A 21,209-nucleotide genomic window follows, 5' to 3' on the forward strand; every position below is an offset into this window, starting at 1 on the left:
AAGCTGCAGGGACCAAGGCGGCGGGGAGGAGCAGAATTTGAGGCAGGCAACGCTCCCAGACGGCCAGACCCAGAGCCGCGGGAGAAAAGGCAGCGAGGGTTGGAGCTAGTTAGGGTAGCCCTCGAACAAAAGTGGGTGGGCCTGGGCCTACCCAGGTCCGCCCGTAGCTACACCCCTGGTTAGTTCCCTTTAAGTCATGTTAAAAGGCAAATAATGTGACTTAAAACTCTAGCATCTTGATAATTGCCTATAGAAATAAGTAAATGGCTAGAAGCCAAAGTAGCAATGCAACTTGTCATGCAAAGTGGAATACTTGAGAATGGTAACAGAGAGCAAGCAAGAGTGACAGCAAAACATGTCTCTTCTCTGAAAAGCAATTAGTATATTTTGTTATCAGTATTGTTTATCCAAACTTTGTAAACAGTCTTATGTAAGTGGCTGCAGTGGTGTAGCTAGGTGGGGCGCAGGGGGAGCGGTCGCTCCCCTAAATCAATTTTTCAAAAAGACAGCACCTATGCGGTGCGTATGCAAGGCAGCATCTCACCTTCCTGCCTATGCGTATGTTCCACCAACTTCCTGCTTGCACAAGCAGGAACAGGATCGTCGTCGGTCGTCCGGTCATCGTCACCTGCTGCTGCTGTGAGCCGTCGAGTGTCCGCACACTCCTCGTCTCCTGTCCCCACACAAGCAGAAGTGCTTGAAGCCAGGAGAAAGTCCTGCTGAGCCGAAGCTGCAGCGCCGTTGTGAGCTGGCTCAACAACATTCTTCTCCTCCTGCTCCTGGCTTCAAACTGTTCTTCTTTCTTCTTTAACGGCTGGCTTGGCTGTAGGGTTTAAGCTCACTAAAGGTTTAAGCTCACTAAAGGGGAACTTTTACCATCTGTTTGCCATGAGTCTGACAGGAGAATAGGAATACAAATTTAGCCATAGACACTATGCCCCATTATATGAGCAGACCAATGCACTTATATCAAACATGGAAACGGATCAAAGATTTGCAATGGAGGCTGCCTTAGCTCACAGCTGATGTGAAGTAATACTTGCTTGATGACGGCAATAACCATTAATGCGATCTACTATCCAGTTTGACAGCATGCATTTTGTGATGTGTGTGTTCAAGTAAGAAGAATCAACAGGGTAAAATATTTGTGAATACTGCCAATTGTCTTTGGTGTTGTAAAGGTAGGTAGTACAACAGTTCTCTCCTGTACTCTAGTGAGCGAAGAGTTATTTCTAATGAAACAGAAAGAAGTTCTGGAAAGAATGTCGGTAACACACTGGACTGTTTGATGTGAAAACTTGACACCTCTTTTGACAGGAACTTTGGGTGGATATGCAAAGCAAGCCTGTTCGGGTAGAACCACAAGTGGGGGTGGGGGTGAGGGATAGTTAACTAGTGCTTGTAACTCACTGACCTTTTTTCTGGAAACAAGGTCAAGCAAGAAATAGAGATTTTCCATGTCATAAATCTTATGGGTGCTTCAGTCCTTGTTAGAAATGGTCCCAACATTAGTTGGACTAGAATAACATTCAAATTTGGTGTTGCTAAGATTTTGGAAAAACAAGTTTTTCAACATTTCTTTGTTTGTACAGGCAACATTATTTTTACACCCTCCTGTGGGGCAAAGACAGTGGTGTGCTGGAGAGAGTAATGCATTGCCCCCCCAGCTCTCCTCTCAGCTATAGCCAGCGCTGCAATTTGTGGGTGGGGGGTGGGACACAGAGCTGGATGGGGGGGGGGGGCGCAGAGGTGGACCAGGGAGAGAGCCTGTTGTTAAACATTTACCAGCACACCACTGGGAATTGGGGACTAATGAAGTGGGTGAAAGATGGGAGAGGAACTTAGGAGACTGGGTAAGGGAGAGATAGAGGGGGAACGGGAGTGCTGGAAAGGGAATGAGAGGAAGATGGTCAAAGCCAGTAAGTAGACGGATACTAAGGACTAAAGAATGAGAGAAAAGTGGGGAAAAAAACAAAATGAAAGATCAGTGCCAGACAGATGCAGAGAAGGACAGGAAGAAGACAAGAGAAGAGCAAAGAAATAGAAAACCCAACCTGGAAAAGAATTTAGGAGAAGACTGACACATGAAAAGTGGAAACGAGACTGGGACCAGCCCAGCTAGAAATATAGAATGCTCAGACAACAAAGGTAGAAAAACATTATTTTTATTTAATGCTTTTTAAGGACTAAGATGTGCCTGCTTTGTGAAATGTACATTTTTTTTGTATTGTATTTTGCAGAGTACAGGAGAAAATACATTTCTGTTTCTCTTTTACCAGTATTTGCACTGCTTAGAGAGTCTGGCTTTCTTGAAGAGATCTATATTTCATTTTTGCAGTCATGTTTTTTGTGGTTCCCTATTTTGTATCACATGAGGGTCTGTCCATGTTCTGCATATGTGACTGAGGTGACAGATACTGCTAGCATGTATTGTTTTGTGTAGGAATGTGTAACGGTCCAGCTTGTTCCATTTTTCAGTAGCAGGTATATTGGAGCTCTAGGGTCCAGTGTCTTTTCATAGGTGGGTTAGGGCTCTTGTGTGTTAATTTTTCTGTATAGATTTTTGGTGGTCTTTTTGTAAGGTTTTGCGTTATTTCATAAAGTGTCTGGCCCTATTGTTTTTGATATGCTGGCTTCATATTCTGGTGTGTGTGTGTTTTTTTTTTTTTAAATAGCCTTAACGAATATGTATGAGCGTATGCCTTGTAGCGCTATAGAAATGAATATGCAAATGTGCCAAGCCACACCCTTTGTCCCCAAAATGAAACAGTCAAACTATGTCCTTATCTGACACCTATTTTACAAAAGTCTGCACCCCCAGACATCAAAACCTAGCTACGCCTCTGAGTGGCTGTATTAGTTGATTGCTACTGACAGAACCAATTAGGTAGGTATACTCCATGTGGATCTCAGATGTCTGTAGTATGCAGAAAATTTGTTTAACTGGCTGGAAAAAACAGGATTGCTGAAAGATCTTCTTCTTTATCAAGGGAAATCATTAATTATTGTAGGAGATATGAACACATTGATGGATCCAATAGAGGATTGTACAGGTGCAAGGCAGGGGGGATTCACGGGGCGAAGAGAAAGAGGGATGTTAAGGGAGTTTGCTGCTTCTCTCTCTGTGGTAGATGTGTGGAGGTTACTGCATCCAGATGGGTGAGACTTTACACACAGATCGAGAGCTCATGGGCCCGCCTTGATTACATGCTGGTGGCTACAGATCTTTTTCCCTGGGTTCTAAAATTTGGGATAGAGGAGGTGGTGGTCTCAGACCATGCTCCGGTATGGTTTGATCTGGAAGCCCTGAGGTGTTTCAACTTAAATAGTGGCTGGAGATTTCCGGGTTACTTATCCAGGGATAAAGAGTTTCAAAAATTTCTGCATGTAAAATGGGAAGATTATGTAGCACATAACAAAGTACATAAATCTAACCCGCAACTATTTTGGTGCGCTGCCAAGGCAGTGCTGCGGGGAGAACTGATTGCTTATATGGCAGCGAGGCGTAAGAGACTCGCGGCCAGCATTGTCCATTTAAACCGGCAACTGAGACGAGCCAAGCGCATGTACATAGCCTCCCCTATGGTGGTCCATAGGGATAATTATCAGTGACCATCAACTCCCTATTACATGAACAAACTCAACGATCTTTAGTATTTCAGAAGTACCGCTTTGCCAGATTTGGTAATAGATCGGGGGGTATGTTGGCCCGGTTGGTAAAGGTGCGAGGAGGAAATCGGACGATATCAGTGTTGAAGGATAATCAGGGTAAAGTTGAGAACAAGCCTGATTTCATACAAAAAATATTACGAGAGCATTTTCAACAGCTTTATGCACAGGGTGGGAAATTAGAAAGAGGGGAGGGGAGGAAATTTCTGGAGAGGGCGGGAATGCCTCGTCTTAATGAAGAGGCAGTGAAGAGGTTGGAGTCACCATTGCAACTTGGGGAGTTGCAATGAGCTATCAAAAGGTTAAAATCCTTCTCGGCACCGGGGGGTGGATGGGTTCTCCGGAGAGTTTTATAAAATACTACAACACTCGCTAGTGGGACCATTGTTTGAATATCATCAATTGGTTGTTGAGGAGGGCAGATTCCCGGCATTTGAGAATACGGCATGGATCTCTCTTCTGCAAAAACCAGGGAAGGCACCTGAAGAGCCTGAGTCATATCGTCCCATTTCTTTAATTAATGTAGACATTAAATTACTAGCAAAGATCTTAGCTGATAGATTGATGACCCATCTCCCGGTTTTGGTCGGGCCCGCGCAAGTTGGCTTCATCCCCAAGCACCACTCGGTCTTGCATATATGTAAAGTTTTGCTAGCGATGGCTCATAACATTTATCGCAAAGACCCGACGATAGTAGTCAGTTTAGACGCAGCTAAGGCATTTGACCGAGTGGGGTGGGGATTTTTGTTTGTTCTTGACTGAGTGGGCTTGCCTGGGGGTTTTACGCAGGCGGTGAGGGCATTATACAATGGGATGGAAGTGTAGCATGATATGAGTAATTGTCAGAATTATTGATTTTGCTGGATCAGATCTAAATCATATAAAATATGCAGCTGCAAAGACTTTACTTTCCCCTTCCCCCTGGAAAACTACTGACAACAAAAGCTTGGCTGGGTGTGCATACATGCCCATCAGCATAATAAGAACTCGAGGATGGACAGCAGACACAGAGGCTGGAATTAAACAAAGACTCCACCTAAGACTCAGGCTGAAAGCCCATCTACCTGTTCACAGACAATGATTCAGGCTGGGGCTAAACAAAAGACACTGATCACCTATAGAAATACAGCTGGCTACCTCAGACAAATCTTATCAAATGTGTATCTCCCCCCCATCAACTATCAGACAAGACACCAGCATGTGTAAACAAAAGGCTCATAGCATGTGACCATGCTGCCCTGCAAACTACATTACCCAGGATTCAGTGCCCCTAAGTTTTTCATAGGAACATTATAAAAACCAGGAACACACGCAGTTCGGGGGACACTTCGCTCTGCTCTTCTCTTCCCCACCCACACCACTGGCTGCTGTAAGGATCTCTGGACTTCGATTACCTGCCTCATGTTCTGCAACAAAGACTTTGTAAGTTAACTTATGATTCAGATCTGTTATCTTGTCGCAAATTTCTCCTGTAGCGAGATCCTTAAAACTACCTCATTTGTAACCTTATTACATTACCTGTATTGTAAATAAACCTTTTTAAATTTGAATATATGGCCTTTTATGTTCTGAGTGCATGTTCTTAAACCTTGCAGTGCAGGTTAATGTAATTCAACGAATATCATATTTAATTTCCCTTTATTCTTGCAATTGTAAATCTTATTACCTTATAGGTAATTGGTGGAGAATAGAATCTAGAATCAATATATATATATTTCAACACAAGTAACATTTAATGTAACAGAAGCACACATAGAAGTTAATGGAGGTCAGTCTGACAGTTTTAAAGTGCTTAGGGGAACTAGGTAGGGGTGCCCTCTGTCCCCGCTACTGTTTGATATAGCTTTGGAGCCATTGCTCCGCTCGTTGAATTCCAATGTCGGGGTACGGGGAGTACGGGTGTGATGACAGGAGGTGAAAGCCCTCGCATATGCTGATGACATTTTGCTTATCCTATCTGACCCCCAGCCCTGTCTCACATGTACCTTAGATTTGATTCGGGAATATGGGGCCTTGTCAGGATTCACCCTAAACCATCATAAGTCAGGAGTATTAGCATTGGACGAAGAGACAAAAAGATCCTGGAAATGGGAGTTCCTGCTTAAATGGGTGGATTCGAAAATGCTGTACTTAGGGGTATCTATTACCAGGGATATAGGGGCCTTGTATGAAGCTAATGTTATTCCATTGCTGGACCTGACTCGGAGTAGGTTGGCAATATGGAGGGCCCTTCCTTCTCTCACTGTGGGGACGGATTGCTTTATTTAATATGGTCTTAGCTCCTAAATGGCTGTATGTGTTTCAGCAACTTCCCCTCTTTCTTAAACATCGTGACGAGCGAGCTTTGAAGAGACTCTTACAGGATTTCTTGTGGCAAGGAAAACAACCCCAACTCCCGATAGACATGATTTCGACACCGAGGGATGGGGGGGAGGGGGGGGAATGGGTCTTTTGAATATTAGATTTCTAACAATTGCATGTGCGATGCGCCATATAAATGATTGGTATAGGGGTTCATCTGACTTCTCTTTCACATCTGAGGAGGTAGCCATATTCCTGGACGTACATTTCAGTCATCTTCTTCATTCAGGCGGCACCCTTCCAAAGCATGCTTTTGTGAGACACCCTTTATTGAAGCCTTTAAGAGCGACCTGGCGATGGTTGTGTAGGCTCTCGATATGTAACAATCCGGCATTCCCTCCTGGACAGGGGAAAAGTGTGTTCAGTATGTGGGCAAAGAGGGGAATTATATACTTAGCACATGTAGTTACAGAGGAAGGCCGTATGTGTCAGGCCTATACCACGATCTGTGAGCCCCTGTGCCAAACAACGTCTGGCAGCCAGACAGTTCTGATCTTACCTGGAGAATCAGGACAGGAACTTCCAAAGGAAGGCAGGACTGGAAGCAGGGTGGACAGCAGACAGATGGCAAAAAGCAAAGTCCAGGTCCAAACAGAGGTTCAAGGCAGGCGGCAGGCAAAAGCAAAGTCCAGGTCCAAACAGAGGTTCAAGGCAGGCGGCAGGCAAAAGCAAAGTCCAGGTCCAAACAGAGGTTCAAGGCAGGCGGCAGGCAAAAGCAAAGTCCAGGTCCAAACAGAGGTTCAAGGCAGGCGGCAGGCAAAAGCAAAGTCCAGGTCCAAACAGGTTCAAGGCCGGTAAACAATCCAATAACACAGAACTCAGGAAACCACACTAGCAGAAGCCGAAGCAAAGTGTTCTGCCAGCATCTGTACTTAAATAGCCCCCTCCATCAGGAAGACAACCATCAGCTGTCCGGGGGGTGGAGCCTACAACCAGCCCAAGGGCTCTGGATAGGCTGGTCACAGAGAGAGGGCGGAGTCAGCCGCGACCAGCCAATCCGGACCCAGAAGGGGCGTTCTCCATGCTCCCGGGTCCAGCGCCCGGAAGAGACTCTTCAGCTTGTGAGCGCCGGCGCTGCCAAAATGGCCGGCGCTCTCCAGCCGCCACTGAACCATAGCGGCGAACCGGCACCGTCCAGGAGGCAGGCAAGACTCCCCTAATACGCCGCCCGTAGCCAGCGATACCCCGCTCTCTCCTGCTCGCGGAGCGAGGCATCCTTGCGGGCAGAGCGGCACAGGTAAGGGACGTGACAGTATGCGTACATACTCAGAGTTGCAGTCGCAATACGGTATCCCCCCAGGGCATTATTTTGAGTACATTCAACTAAAGCATTATGTCGGGTCTTTGACATGGACGGACTTGAAGGAGGATGTTGTGGAAGTACTGTCAGAGGCCTATTCGTTGGAAGCGCAACAATCAGTCCCTCTGAAATTTCATCATCAATTCTTGAAAGACACTGCGGCGGAGGTGAATTATATGCGCTTAGCTCTCTGCTGGTCAAAGGAGCTGAGGTGTGAAGTGTCAGCTGAGTTGTGTAGATCTTGTTTAAAATCTTTATATATGCGGAGGCTCTCGATACCACAGAGGGAGAAGCTATATAAGTGGCTTCTGAGGTTGCATATATCACCCCACAGGGTGCTACGCGCAAGGTTCTCGAATAGTGGGAGGTGTCCAAAGTGTGGAGAAGAGCTCGCTACATTAGGGCATATGTTCTGGGGGTGTCCATTTGTACAACAATTTTGGAAGGATTTGTTACAGGGCGTGGACCGTATGTGGGACTATACTTTGGTGTGTGATCCTTTATTACTCTTCCATAGATATCAACAGGGCCGTGCCAACATGGTAAGCGGGGTAAGCACCGCAGGGGGGTGCCTGCCTTCAAGGGCACCGCTGCGGTGCTGTCCCGCCATACCGCTTGTCCTCCCTCCTCCCTCCTCCCTCCCTATGGATCTGTCCCTCACCGACCTGTCCTTATAATTCTTCGGGGCAGGCAGTCTTGCCTGCCCGCTGCCAGCGCTGACTCTCCCCCGTGCCGGTTCGCGCTTTAAAATGGCCACCGAGACTTCCAGAGGTGGCCTCGCAAGACTTCTGCTGAAGTCTCGGCGGCCATTTTGAAGCATGAACCGGCAGGGGAGAGTCAGCGCTGGCAGCGGGCAGGCAAGACTGCCTGCACCGAAGAATTCGAAGGACAGGGCGGTGAGGGACGGATACGGAGGGAGGGAGGGAGGAGAAGAAGAAGTCGCCGCTGAACAACTCGGGAGGGGTGGCAGGGGAGAGAAGGGAGTCCCTGGGCATGGGTGGATCATGGAGGGGAGAGAAGGGTCGCTGGGTATGGGTGCATGCAGGGCAGGGGAGAGGAGGGTCACTGGGTATGGGTGCATGCAGGGCAGGGGAGAGGAGGGTCGCTGGGTATGGGTGCATGCAGGGGATAGGAGGGTCACTGGGTATGGGTGCATGCAGGGCAGGGGGAGAGGGGTCGCTGGACTTGGGTGGATGGAGGGCAGGGGAGAGGTGAGGCGCTGCCTGCAACTCGGCTTCACAAAATGTTTTTAAAGGTAGGGTGGTGGCAGGAGAGTCGGGGAGGGGAGGGGGTTCTCAGATGGGAGAAGGGGGGATTTTCAGATGGGAGAGGGGTGTTGTGGGGGTTCTCAGATGGGGAGGGGGTTTTCAGATGGGAGCAGGGGAGATTCTCAGATGGGAGAAAGGGTGGGGTGGGGGTTCTCAAATGGGAGATGGGGACTGGAATTGGGGTCTGAGAAGGGGTCATGAGGGAAAATGGGGCATGCCTGGGTCAGGTGAGAGAATGGGTTGGGCTGAAAAGGGGGGTCCTAATGCAAGGCATGTGGATGAAGGGGGCTGAAACTGGTGGGAGAAAAGGGGACAGGGAGAAGTGGCTGGGGGCTGAAGCTCGGGACTGGTGGGAGAAAAGGGCTGGGGCTGAAACTGTGGACTGGTGGGATAGTGGGGCTGGAACTGGGGGCTGAAAAAGAGGGGCAGAGAAAGGGGACAGATCCTGGATGGATGGGAGAGGGAGGGCAAATGGTGGATTGAAGGGGCAGAGAGAAAGGGCAGACAGTGGATGGAAGGGATAGAAAGAGCAGACAGTGAATGGAAGGGGGAGAGAGAGAGGGCAGGCAGGGGCAGATGGAAGGGGCAGAGAGAGAGAGAGAGAGAGAGAGAGAGAGAGAGAGAGAGGGCAGATGTAGATGGAAGGGGCAGGGAGAGAGGGCAGACAGATGGAGGGGACAGCAGAGAGATGGCAGAGAGAGAACAAAGAGATGCTGGATGGAAGAAAAGAAGATGAGGAAAGCAGAAACCAGAGGCAACAAACTGTAAATAAAATATATATTTTTATTTTTTTGCTTTAGGATAAAGTAGTATTGTAGCTGTGTTAATAAATGTTTATAATAGAACATGTAAACAAGGTAATATTTTTATTGGACTAATTTTAATACATTTTGGTTAACTTTCGGAGAACAAAACCCCCTTCCTCAGGTCAGGACAGGATACTGTAACAGCACTATACTGTATTGACCTGAGGAAGGATGTTTTGGCCCCTGAAAGCTAAATGTATTAGTCTAATAAAATGGTATTATTTTATTTTCTATATTTGTTTTATTTCTATTTGTTAATTTGTAAACTGGTGATTGGTACTTGTTAGTTTTTTCAAATTTACATCTGCTGTCTTTATATTTTGCACAGTATGGTGTTTTGGTATTTATGGTATTTTATGCTAGACAGGGGGGGGGGGGCAACTGATAGTCTGCAGGGGGGCACCAGAGACCCTAGGCACAGCCCTGGATATCAATTCTCATCCGACCCGCCTGAGGGTTTTAGGGGATTTATTCAGATAGCCATATTGTTTGGGATTACAGCCATTCTGAAGGTATGGCGGTCCGCCCAAGGACCCTCCTTGCAAGCTTGGAGGTCCCAGTTAATATCTCAGATGCGCCTGGATCGATGTGGGGTTCCAGATCTTGAGAGTGTCCCAGGCCAGAGATTCTGGGCAATGTGGGAACCACTATGGGTTACTCTTCCTCTTCCTAATTAGGATGCCCTACGGTTAAACATTTTATCAGTGTTGAGGGTGGGAGGGTGGGTAGGGAGGTGGATATATGGGGTTGAAGAATTTGGAAGGGAACCTGAGACAAATAATTAAGGTTCCGTTTTGGTAGTATATATTGGAAAACCACCACTTTGTTAAATGGTATCAATTCACCTGGATTTATTTTGCATTTCATCACTCCATGTTATTCACATATTAATAAGAGAGATTAGGGAGGGTAGGGGGAGGGTTGGGTTTATTGGGGATAAAAGAGAAAACATCTGACAAAAGAAGTATTGGTAGCTGATTGCAGTATTAGTAAAGTTTCTTGTTACATGTCATGTATGTACTTTCTGAACTTTATGTCAATAAACAGGAGTGGCTGGCCCTTTAAATCAGCAGTAGTAGGAGGTGACGCTGCAAGGTGGATCAGGTGTAGAGGTAATACAAATACAGGGCGTTTTCCTGGTTCACAGTAGTAGGGAGGAGCGAGCAGAGTAGTCTCTCCCGGTAAGCTAAGAATTGTAATTTATAGTTTAAATTTCAATAGAATATATGTAATGTTAAGTAAGTCAAGAGTTTAAAAGCATTTATTCGTATGTCTGTAGTTTTATTTAACAGATTTTACATACATCCCCTTGAAAAAGCGAAACGTGGCTCCATGTTGGGGATAAAGACAGAGAGCCTGTTGTTTTAATCACTATGCACTAATCACGGGAGCTCTGGAGGCACTGCAGACTGAGCACTCCCCGACAAACAGCTAAGATAAGTGTCATCAGTATAACAGCTTTGTTTTCCCTGCAGGGAATGTTTAATGCTGTGAGAATCGGATGTGCTATGATGTGAGACTGCTGCAGTTCCAATCCAGAGACATTTGGTGTAAAGGACACTACAGCACTACTGAGCACTGCAATTTAAAAATAACAAAAAATATTCTTTAGCTGGGTTATATATTTTTTAGTCTGGTGGAATTGTTGGAAACTGTTGATTTACCCACACCAGGTTGATTTCATTGAAACCCTTACATTTCTACTGAATAAACAGCTTTAAACATAAATTTATAGATGATACAAAACTATTCACGGTTATTAAAACATGTGCGGACCTTAGGAAATTGGAAGACTGGGCATCCAAATGGCAGATGAAATTTAATGTGGACAAATGCAAGGTGATGCACATTGGAAACAATAATCCGAATCATAGTTACCTGATGCTAGACTTCACCTTGGGGCTCAGCATTCTAGAAAAAGATGTAGGTGTCATTGTAGCTAGTACTCTGAAATCTTCTGCTCACTGTGCTACGGTAGCCTAAAAAGCAAATGGGATGCTAGGAATTATTAGGAAAGGGATGGCGAATAAGACCGAAAATTCTATAGTGCCTCTGTATCGCTGTATCTCTAAAAAGATATAGCGGAATTAGAAAAGTTTCAAAGAAGAGCGACTAAAATGATAAATTGGATGGAACGCCTCTCGTATGAAGAAAGGATAAAGAGGTTAGGGCTCTTCATCTTGGAAAAGAGACAAATGAGGGGAGATATGATTGAGGTCTACAAAATCCTGAGTGGTGCAGAATAAGTAGAAGTAAATCAATTTTTTACTTGTTCCAAAAGTACAAAGACTAGGGGACACTCAAGGAAGTTACATGGAAATACTCTGTAACTCTTTGCCGGAGGATGTGTTAACAGCAGTTAGCATTTCTGGGTTTAAAAAAGGTTTGGACAAGTTCCTGAAGGAAAGGTCCATAGTCTGGGGACAGATATGGGGAAGCAACTGCAAGGCCGAATTGGAACCCAAGCACAACGGCAGAAGGCAAAAGAGAAGGCATGTACACACAAGCAGAAGAAGACTAGTAGAACAATAGGCTGGGCCACATGGCCACTCAAAGGAAAAAGGGAGGCCACACAGAGAAGCAACTCAAGGCTGGGCCACACGTGACACAACAGAAATGCTAACCAGGCACACAGACAACAAGAAAAATCAAGACAGAAGTGCTAACCCCAAGCAAATAAGAAACAAGGCAGAAGTGCCACACAAGCACACTGACAAACCGACAAGGAGCAAGGAAGAAATGAAACAAGCATAGAGGAAAACCTGGAGACCTTTGGCAAAAGGCCCTCATTGAATGTCCTCACCTTCCTTATGAAGGCCTTCACTGATGATGTCATGATTACAGGAAAGAGGCTAGAAACACACTGAACACCAGAGTGAGGCTTGACGCACACAGAATAAATTGCAATAGACCCCCCTCAGGCCTATCTAGGATCTCCGACGGTCCAGTGGGGTGGTGGGGACTGGAATAAACCCCACTCAGTCCTGCTTCTAGCTGCTGCTGCAAAACAATGGCTGCCACGACCTCGCAAAGCACCGTTGCAGTATTATTGGCCGGAAAAATAGAAGATAGATTTTTTTTTTTTGCAAGTGAGTGAAGGTAAGAAATTTGGTAGCCTTCATAAAATTTTGAATATGTATAATATGTTAAGTCAAGAAGTCACCTATTTAAAAAATGTATACCCTGCCTGCAAAGTAGGCCGTTTCCAAAAAGCCATACATAAATAAAACAAACACAAAAACATTAAGAACAGAACATAGCAATCATTACAAATCAACAAAACTATACAGGGGTGTTGGAATTATCCTGTGAGAACACCCATCAATTTGTTTTCCTTAGGATAAAAGCATAGTGATTGATGTAAAAACTGGAAATGTAGCACACAGTGACTTAAATATCACTGAATTAAGGCAGGACAGACTGCATTAGTGCCATTCAAGTCATGTCCTTAGTTTGGGGTAATTTAAATGCTTTTAAAAAGATACTCAGGATTTGGATTATTACAAATCCTTCCTTCTTGTAAAATATGGTTGGAAACAACATTGGCAGTGTATATTCTTTCCTCTTTTTAGGCCTGTTACTAAGGGCTAGGCCTAAGGCCTGTACTGTCAGTTTGGTTCTCACAAGATGGCCTAACAAGTTATCTTTGCTTCATACAGTGCTTCTCTCAGGAGCTGGGAGCTGAGATCATGCCTTGGCAGTTGCTAACAGGCTGAGGCCACAATGTGAGGGCTAAGGGAGATAGACAGAGAGAGGACACAAGGGTATTGTTCTATGTAATTTTTTTGCTCTGTGACTAACTGCACGCTATACTGATAACTGACTAACCAATGGCCACAGACTGTTCAAGTGCAAACACATCAGGAGAGACTGATAGAATACATGACCAATCCATATATGGGAAATCACATGATTTATGAGAAATGGAATTTGCAACAGTATATATGTGATGTCCGGGAGGTGTTAGCTGAGCAGTTTTGTTTTTCAGGATGTGCGCTGCTGACTGACAACCTGCTCCAAGAGAGAGAACTATTATTTGTATTTTTTGGCTCTGTGACAAGCTAATAAAGGGTAATTTACTGGCTGCGCCTAATGGAGTCTAAGTTCTTTTCCTTATCTGTGTTTTCCCTCTCTGGGGGAGGGCTAAGAGATGGAAATACATAGTAGTATATTTATCTTTTTCAAGGGGTTTAAAATCATGGGGTTTATATAATGATGCATTGTAGTTTGTTTTAAAGTAGAGCTTTTAGTGATAGATTTGAGGTCAATATTCAAAGTAATGAAACCAAGCAGAAACATTCAGGGCCGGTGCTAGGGTTTCTGGTGCCCTCCTGCAGCCTATTAGTCAGTGCCCCCTACCCATCCAGGGGTGGTGTCACTATGGCTCTGCCCCTACAGCAGGGGCGTATCTGAACTGCGGCGGTAGGGGGGGCCAGGGCCAGAGTGAGGGGGCACATTATAGCCCCCCCCCCCCGCCGCCGCCGCCGCCGCCGCCGCCATTGCCGATCCCCCTCCCCCCAGCCGCTACCATTGCCAACCCTCCCCCTCCGTTGCTCGCTTACCTTCGCTGGCGGGGGACCCCAACCCCCGCCAGCCGAGGTCCGCGTCCTCCTGCCGCTGCCGCTGCCGCTGCCGGCTGCCTTTGGTGCTTTCATTTGTCCATTGAAGCTGGCGCCAACTAAAGTTTCTTTTGACTCTGACGTCGCTGCACGTTGTACGTGCAGGACGTCAGACTCAGAAAATGTTTCTGAGTCTGACGTCCTGCACGTACAACGTGCAGCGACGTCAGACTCAAAAGAAACTTTCATCGGCGCCAGCTTCAATGGACAAATGAAAGCACCAAAGGCAGCCGGCAGCGGCAGGAGGACGCGGACCTCGGCTGGCGGGGGTTGGGGTCCCCCGCCAGCGAAGGTAGGCGAGCAACGGAGGGGGAGGGTTGGCAGCGGTAGGGGGGTCCAGGGCGAAATCTGCGGGGGCCCAGGCCCCTGAGGCCCCACGCAGATACGCCCCTGCCCTACAGTAGCCACACCCCTTGTACCAGCCATGGCGCATATAAACAGGCATCACTGAAATATTACACCAGTATAGGAGAAGACAAATAACTTGTTCTTTTTTTCATTATAAATAATTTCTGTAAGCTGTTACAGCTCCAGTATACCCAAAATGACACAAACCAAATTAGCATACAAACCATGAATTAGGAGAACAGTCTTGCCAAACCTGAAACAATATGTTATCAAAATCTCAGAACTTAAACAGATCTCTTTTCAGACACTTGGCCTTGCAGTCACACATGCAAAACAGAGATAGCCCCTCTTCAAATTTAACCTGAAATCCTAAGAAGCTAGATTCTGCATGCAGCACAATACCAGAAAAACAGAAAGAAACACGTTGCTATACATTGCAAAATAAGACAGCAGATGTAAATTCTCAAATTGGACATATTTCAAACACTAAAATGAAAATAAAATGATTTTTTCTACCTTTGTTGTCTGGTCCCACTCTCTGATTCTCCTGCTCTCTATCTGTTCTCTTTCCATTTCCAGGGCTTCCTTTCCATTTATTTACTTTCCTCCTTTCTTCTTCATTTCTTGCCCTAAATCCATAGGTAAAAGCTGGGTCCTCCGTGGACTTGACTGGAGAAGGTATAGAGTGGATCCAGCTTTTGCCTATTTTCTCCAACCATATGTAGTTTTTCTCCTCTTTTCCCTTTCTCTCATCTCCGTTCAGTATGCATCTCCTTCCTCTTTCTTCTCTCTCCTCCATCCATGTCCAGCATTTTTCCTCTTCCCCCTCCATCCATGTCTAGCATTTCTCCTCTCTCTCCTTCCCTCCATACATGTTCATCTCACTTCCTCTCTCTTCCCCCCCTCCATCCATGTCTAGCATTTCTCCTCTCTCCCTTCCCCTCCATCCATATGTATCTCCTTTCTCTGTCTTTACTTCCCTCTATCCCTGTCCAACATTTCTCCTCTCTTCCCTGCCCTCCACTCCATCCATGTTCAGCATTTCTCCTCTCACCCCGCCCCTCCATCCATGTGGATTTCCTTCCTGTCTTCCCTCTCCTCCATCCATGTCCTGCATTTCTCCTGCCCTCGCTTCCATTCATCCATGTTCAGCAACTCCCCTGTCCTCTCCTCCATTCATCCATCCATGTCCTGCAACTCTTCCCTGCCGTCTCCTTCATCCAAATCCCGCAATTCTCCTTTCTCCCCTGCCCTCCCCTCCATGTCCAGCAATTTCTCCTTTCTCCCCTACCCTCCTATCCATGTCCAATGATTCTCCTCTGCCCTCCCCTCCCCTCCATGTTCAGTGACTCGCCACAGCCCCTACCTGCCTCCCATTTAAGCCCACGAGTTCCAGTTCAACCCCAGCCCTCACCTGCCTGCCCTCTTCTCCCACAACTGCCCTCCTTTCCTTCCTGCTGCCCTGCCTTTACAACTTTTTTATTTTACCTCAAGTTGCAGCAGCGCAGTGAAAGCGGCAGGTTCGGATCTCCTTCAGCCTTCCCTTCCCTCTCAGTGCCCTGCCCTCCTCTGACATAATTTCCTCTTTCCACGAGGGCGGGACACTGAGAGGGAAGGGAAGGCTGGAGGTGAGCCGAGCTGAGCCTGCTGCTTTCACTGTGCCACTGCAACTTGAGGTAAAATAAAAAAGTTTTAAAGACAGGGCAGCAGGAAGGAAAGGAGGGCAGTTGTGGGAGAAGAGAGCGGGCAGGTATCATGAGGACTTCTCCCGGCAGCGGTAAGCATGGCTTGGGGGGGTTGCACCTGGCCCTGGAAACACTTGTTCGGGGCTATCCCGTGGCAATTAACCAGTGTTGCCATATTAGGACAGACCGAAGGTTCATCAAGCCCAGCATCCTGTTTCCAACAGTGGCAAAACCAGTTCACAAGTACCTGGCAAGATCCCAAAACAGTACAATATGTTTTATGTTACTTATCCTAGAAATAAGCAGTGGATTTTCCCCAACTCCATCTTAACTTCCTAAAAGAAAAGTCCATAAGCCATTATTATCTAAACCTTTTTTAAACCCCACTAAGCTAACTGCTTTTATCACATTCTCTGGCAACGAATTCCAGAGTTTAATTACACATTGAGTGAAGAAATATTGTCTCCGATTTTTGGAAAGAGTAAACAAGTGATTCACACCTACCCATTCCATTCCACTCCACTCCACTCTTTATTTTATAGGCCTCTATCATATCTCCCCTCTTTTCTCCAAGTTGAAGAGCCCCTAGCCACTTTAGCCTTTCCTCATAGGGACATCGTCCCATTCCCTTTATCATTTTCATCGCCCTTTTCTGTACCTTTTCTAATATATCAAGACTTTTCTTTTAAGAAGGTATCCAAACCTTTTCTAAACCCCGCTAAACTAACTGCTTTTACTATGTTGGAGGAGGCGGAAGGCCTCCAAATATTTAATGTACAGAATTAATTCCTCATATTTTTGGACAGAGAGAAATGGAGATTTCTCTCCTTCTAATCATGGGGAAAGCTTGCTGGAATAGCAATTCTCTCTCTACCCCCACTCTTGCTAAGTCAGGTAATTGAACCTGATTACCCACGATCTCTCCCATTGAAAATGGTCAGGCCTAAGGGAATTCAGGAGACAGAATTCTTCCCCATGTCCTTTGAAGCCCTTTGAGGTAAGGCCACTTCAAAGTACAAGAGAGAATGACCTTTTTTGTGACTGTAAGAGGAAAATGGCAAATGACACCTTGCAGAAGACTTCTTTCTCTGCCTAGAACAATTAGATCAAACACTATATCTCCCTGACAGACAGACAGATCTCTGGAGCCAACAGCAATAGTCCTATTACGCATCTCTTTGAACACAAGAAAATCTATGTTATGACATAAACACAGGACCTGGGCTGGCTGCAGTGAAATCTAACACCTCTAGAAGGAAGCAGTTTTAACTCTTGTCTTTAGAATAAGAATGACCTGGGCTGTCAGAAGCTTGAAACATATCACCTCTATAGGAAAGTAATTAACTCTTGCCTCCTCTTTTTAGAATTAGAATAAAAATAAGAATAAAGGGAAATACTAAGATAACAGATCAAAGGTTCTGACAAATATATTCTTTTGTAAGAAAAGCTGTAAAGATGAACAGAAGAGATATAATGATCAAAAACATCTTGTCACTTCTAACAACAGGACAAATGCACCTTCTGAAGAAAATTGAAAACATATGCTATGAACTTCTTTTGTTGATACTAAACAGGAAATCCTGACTGACTGTAAGATGCTAATTAAGGAGGGGAGAAGTTCTCCCTCTTACTCTTTTGTACTGTAAGAAAAGAAACCCTATATAATATTTCTCTGCCAGATAGGAGGTTGGTCAGTGTGCAGCGCTCTTGGCCTCACGCCAGAGAACTGAGGGACTGCCCTGACCATTTTCCATTGTAATTTCTATTTCTGTAATATGCTCTTCTTCTTCCTATTCTAGACTGTATCTATTCTATTTCATATTTTTTGTCCTAATTCTGGATAAAGAATAAACATGTGTTTTCCCCCAAAGGAAGCTTCCTTGGTTCTTCTTCTTTTGTTATTGTTTTAATAGGCTTAAACCAGCTGACTGGGTTTCTAAGATACCAGTTGAGAGGGTTGTTTTGCGTGAGTAGTACTGGCTGGGTAAAGGCTCTGGAGCGCAGTACGAAAGGCGCTAACAACTACATACATCAAGCATAGCATCCTGTTTCCAACAGTGGCCAATCCAGGTCACAAGTACCTGGAAAGATCCCAAAACAGTACAATACATTTTATGCTGCTTATCCTAGAAATAAACAGTGGATTTTCCCCAAGTCCATTTTAATAATGGTCTATGGACTTTTCCTTTAGGAAGCCATCCAAACCTTTTTTAAACCCTGCTAAGCTAACTGCTTTTACTACATTCTCTGGCAACAAATTCCAGAGTTTAATTACACATTGAGTGAAGAAATATTTTCTCCAATTTGTTTTAAATTGACTACTATGTAGCTTCATTGCGTGCCCCCTAGTCCAAGTATTTTTGGAAAGAGTAAACAATCGATTCACATCTACCCATTTCATTCCACTCATTATTTTATAGACCTCTATCATATCTCCCCTCAGCTGTCTCTTCTCCAAACTGAAGAGCCTTAGCCACTTTAGCCTTTCCTCATATGGAAGTTGTCCCATCCCCTTTATCATTTTTGTCGCCCTTCTCTGTACCTTTTCTAATTCCGGTGTGAAGAAAAAAGTGAGATGTTTGACCACGGAAACCAAAGTCTGGAGAGATGAATGCTTCAAAACAATCATTTATTGATAAAAAGACTCAACAAAAAATATTGTGTTTCGGCCGCTAGGCCTGCATCAGGAGTTTTAATAGACGGAGAGCAAAATGTAGAATGGTTCAAGAACTCCTGATAATGTATGAACTTCTTTTAATAAAGAGAAGTCAAAAAAGTGGTCTTTAAAAAGATCTTGTGATGAAAAGATGTGCTTATCGATGGGTTTAGTTTTCAGCGTAGGCCATAGGCGGATTATCCTGGACACATAACCCTTTTCTAATTCCACCAGATTTGGAGTAGAGGAGTAGCCTAGTGGTTAGTGCAGCAGTCTGATCATGGGGAAGTGGGTTCAATTCCCACTGCAGCTCCTTGTGACTTAACCCTCCATTGCCTCAGGTATATGTAGTTGCAAAAACCACAGAAAGGTGGTATATCAAATCCCAATTCCCTTTTTTGAGATGCAGTGACCAGAACTGCACACAATATTAGAGAGATACAGAGGCATTATAACGTCCTCTAAATTTATATGCATTGTTATAGAATTAGCACCTAATTTACACTGGGGAGTTACACCAGGTTTTCATTGATGTAAATGGTTGTGCCTAAATATAGTCACAGTTCCCAGTGCTACGTGTTATTCTATAAACCATGCCTAATTGTATGCATGGTTTATAGAATAATACTAAGCACAATTTTTTTTGGCTCCATTTATAGAATCAAGTTCTTAGTGCCACTAAATATCACCACAGACCCACTAAACTCAAAGTCCCTGGTCCAGGGGAGGAGTTGACACATATGTGGTTAAATGCCAATCTTCAGCACTTAATTGCCTAAGTATAGCACTTAAATTGGACTGCATAAAAGTCAGTCCTATTTTTATGTGGTGTCACTTTTGTGGTTAAGTGCTGGATATTCAATGTTGGTGCTCAGACATGGCCCAGAACTGAATATCTGGAAAAAATGCCACTGGCTAAAAAAAGCTTTCATCACTGCCACCCCTTTGTTCCATGCTTATGCTTGCTAAAAATAGTACAAGCATATGAAGACTTCGTTTAAGAAATTTTGGACCTCTACCTTCCCTATCTACTTTAGCAGCAGTCTGTTAGTGTAAGGGCTCCATTGTGTAGCAAGGATTTCTGTTCTAAACAGGAAACCTATGGAGATGAAGTTAGTGTGGAAAATATGAGCACATGCCATCTTGGTCTTTATAAAAGCAGACCACATCTGCATTTTTAAATGCTTTTATTTTTTTTGCAACTAAGGCTCTCGATGGAAAAGGAGAAGTGGACTAGACTTAGGGGAAAGGATGCTCCCTTTTATGGCCCCTACCTGGTAGAACACTCTGCCTATAGAACTGAGATTGGAAAACAATGAGAAACAGTTTTAAAAGAATCTAAATTGCCTTTTTCCTGGCTGATGATGATTTATGAGAAGATTGGGGTGCTGGATTTTTATTTGACATAATGTTTGTTATCTGATTTGAGTGTACTTTTTTTTATAAAATGCTTTAAATAAACTTTTCTGCTGTATAGACAGTATATAAGCATTTTAATAAAGATAAAGATTAATACCACTTGATACGTCATAGTACAAGAACGCAGACTATGTCTATTCAGAATTAACAGAAAAGTATTGCTACTCACGTTGCCCTTGGGTCCTTAGTGAAGAAGACACACTCTCGTTTTTTAAAATGTTCTTGAATAAATTTTGCAGAATCCTTTAAAAAAGATTTTTAGAAAACATACTTCAAATACCAAGTATTACCTGAATAACTGTAGTAGAAATAATACAAAAACCATGAGAAATCAAGATGTGCAGTCTTCATGGGGGCAATTCTATAACTAGACACCTCCATTTAGTGTCCTGAGAGTATGAAGAAAGAGCCTATTCTATAACAGAACCGAGGCACCTAGGTTCTGTTATAGAATACTAGCATAACCCAGTATTGGTACACCTAATATTTAGGTGCCCACAGTTAAACTAGCCAGTTTAAGTGATATGCGTAACACAGTCTCTGTAAGTTATATGTGTAAGTGGAAATCATACTTATGCCTCACCTATGTTTATTTATTTATTTGTTACATTTGTACCCCGCACTTTCCCACTCATAGCACCTCTGTGTATGCATGTTTAACTAGAGTTGTACCAAATAGCATATTTTACTATTCAGCCAAATACAAATAATGAAAAATATTTGTCTGAATACAAATATCAAATGCGAATAATGGGCATTGAGTTTTAACATAACAAATAATAAAAGAAGCAACATGAAATCAGACATCAATTGTTTATTTCAGTAGAATTTAGCAGCACAGTAGAGCCTCGGATTATTCATATTCAAAATTAAAACACTATCCGGCCGAATATGAATAATGCATTCAGGGCACTATTCGGGACCAATTCAAATTGAATATGAATATTTGGTACAGCCCGAACATTTACAGAACAGTACTTATGTGGCATACATGCATTTATGATTCAATAATTTTTTTATTGGAGGATCACAACATTTCTTTAGGGTTATGTACAATTTGCATATCTGACAAAGGTCA

General features: G+C 44.4%; 1 protein-coding gene across 1 annotated transcript in view; it reads right to left on the bottom strand.

Moving 5' to 3' along the window:
- TRPM8 (transient receptor potential cation channel subfamily M member 8) overlaps positions 1-20,766 on the bottom strand; it is a 1,843,971-nt gene extending 1,823,205 nt beyond the window's left edge. The window contains 2 exon segments of the mRNA XM_030210821.1: positions 20,301-20,374; positions 20,755-20,766. Of these exon segments, the coding sequence (XP_030066681.1) occupies positions 20,301-20,374; positions 20,755-20,766 (86 nt within the window).
- Positions 20,767-21,209: the final 443 nt, after the last annotated feature.

Source organism: Microcaecilia unicolor, chromosome 7 (genome assembly GCF_901765095.1).
Source record: "Microcaecilia unicolor chromosome 7, aMicUni1.1, whole genome shotgun sequence".
Taxonomy (NCBI): domain Eukaryota; kingdom Metazoa; phylum Chordata; class Amphibia; order Gymnophiona; family Siphonopidae; genus Microcaecilia; species Microcaecilia unicolor.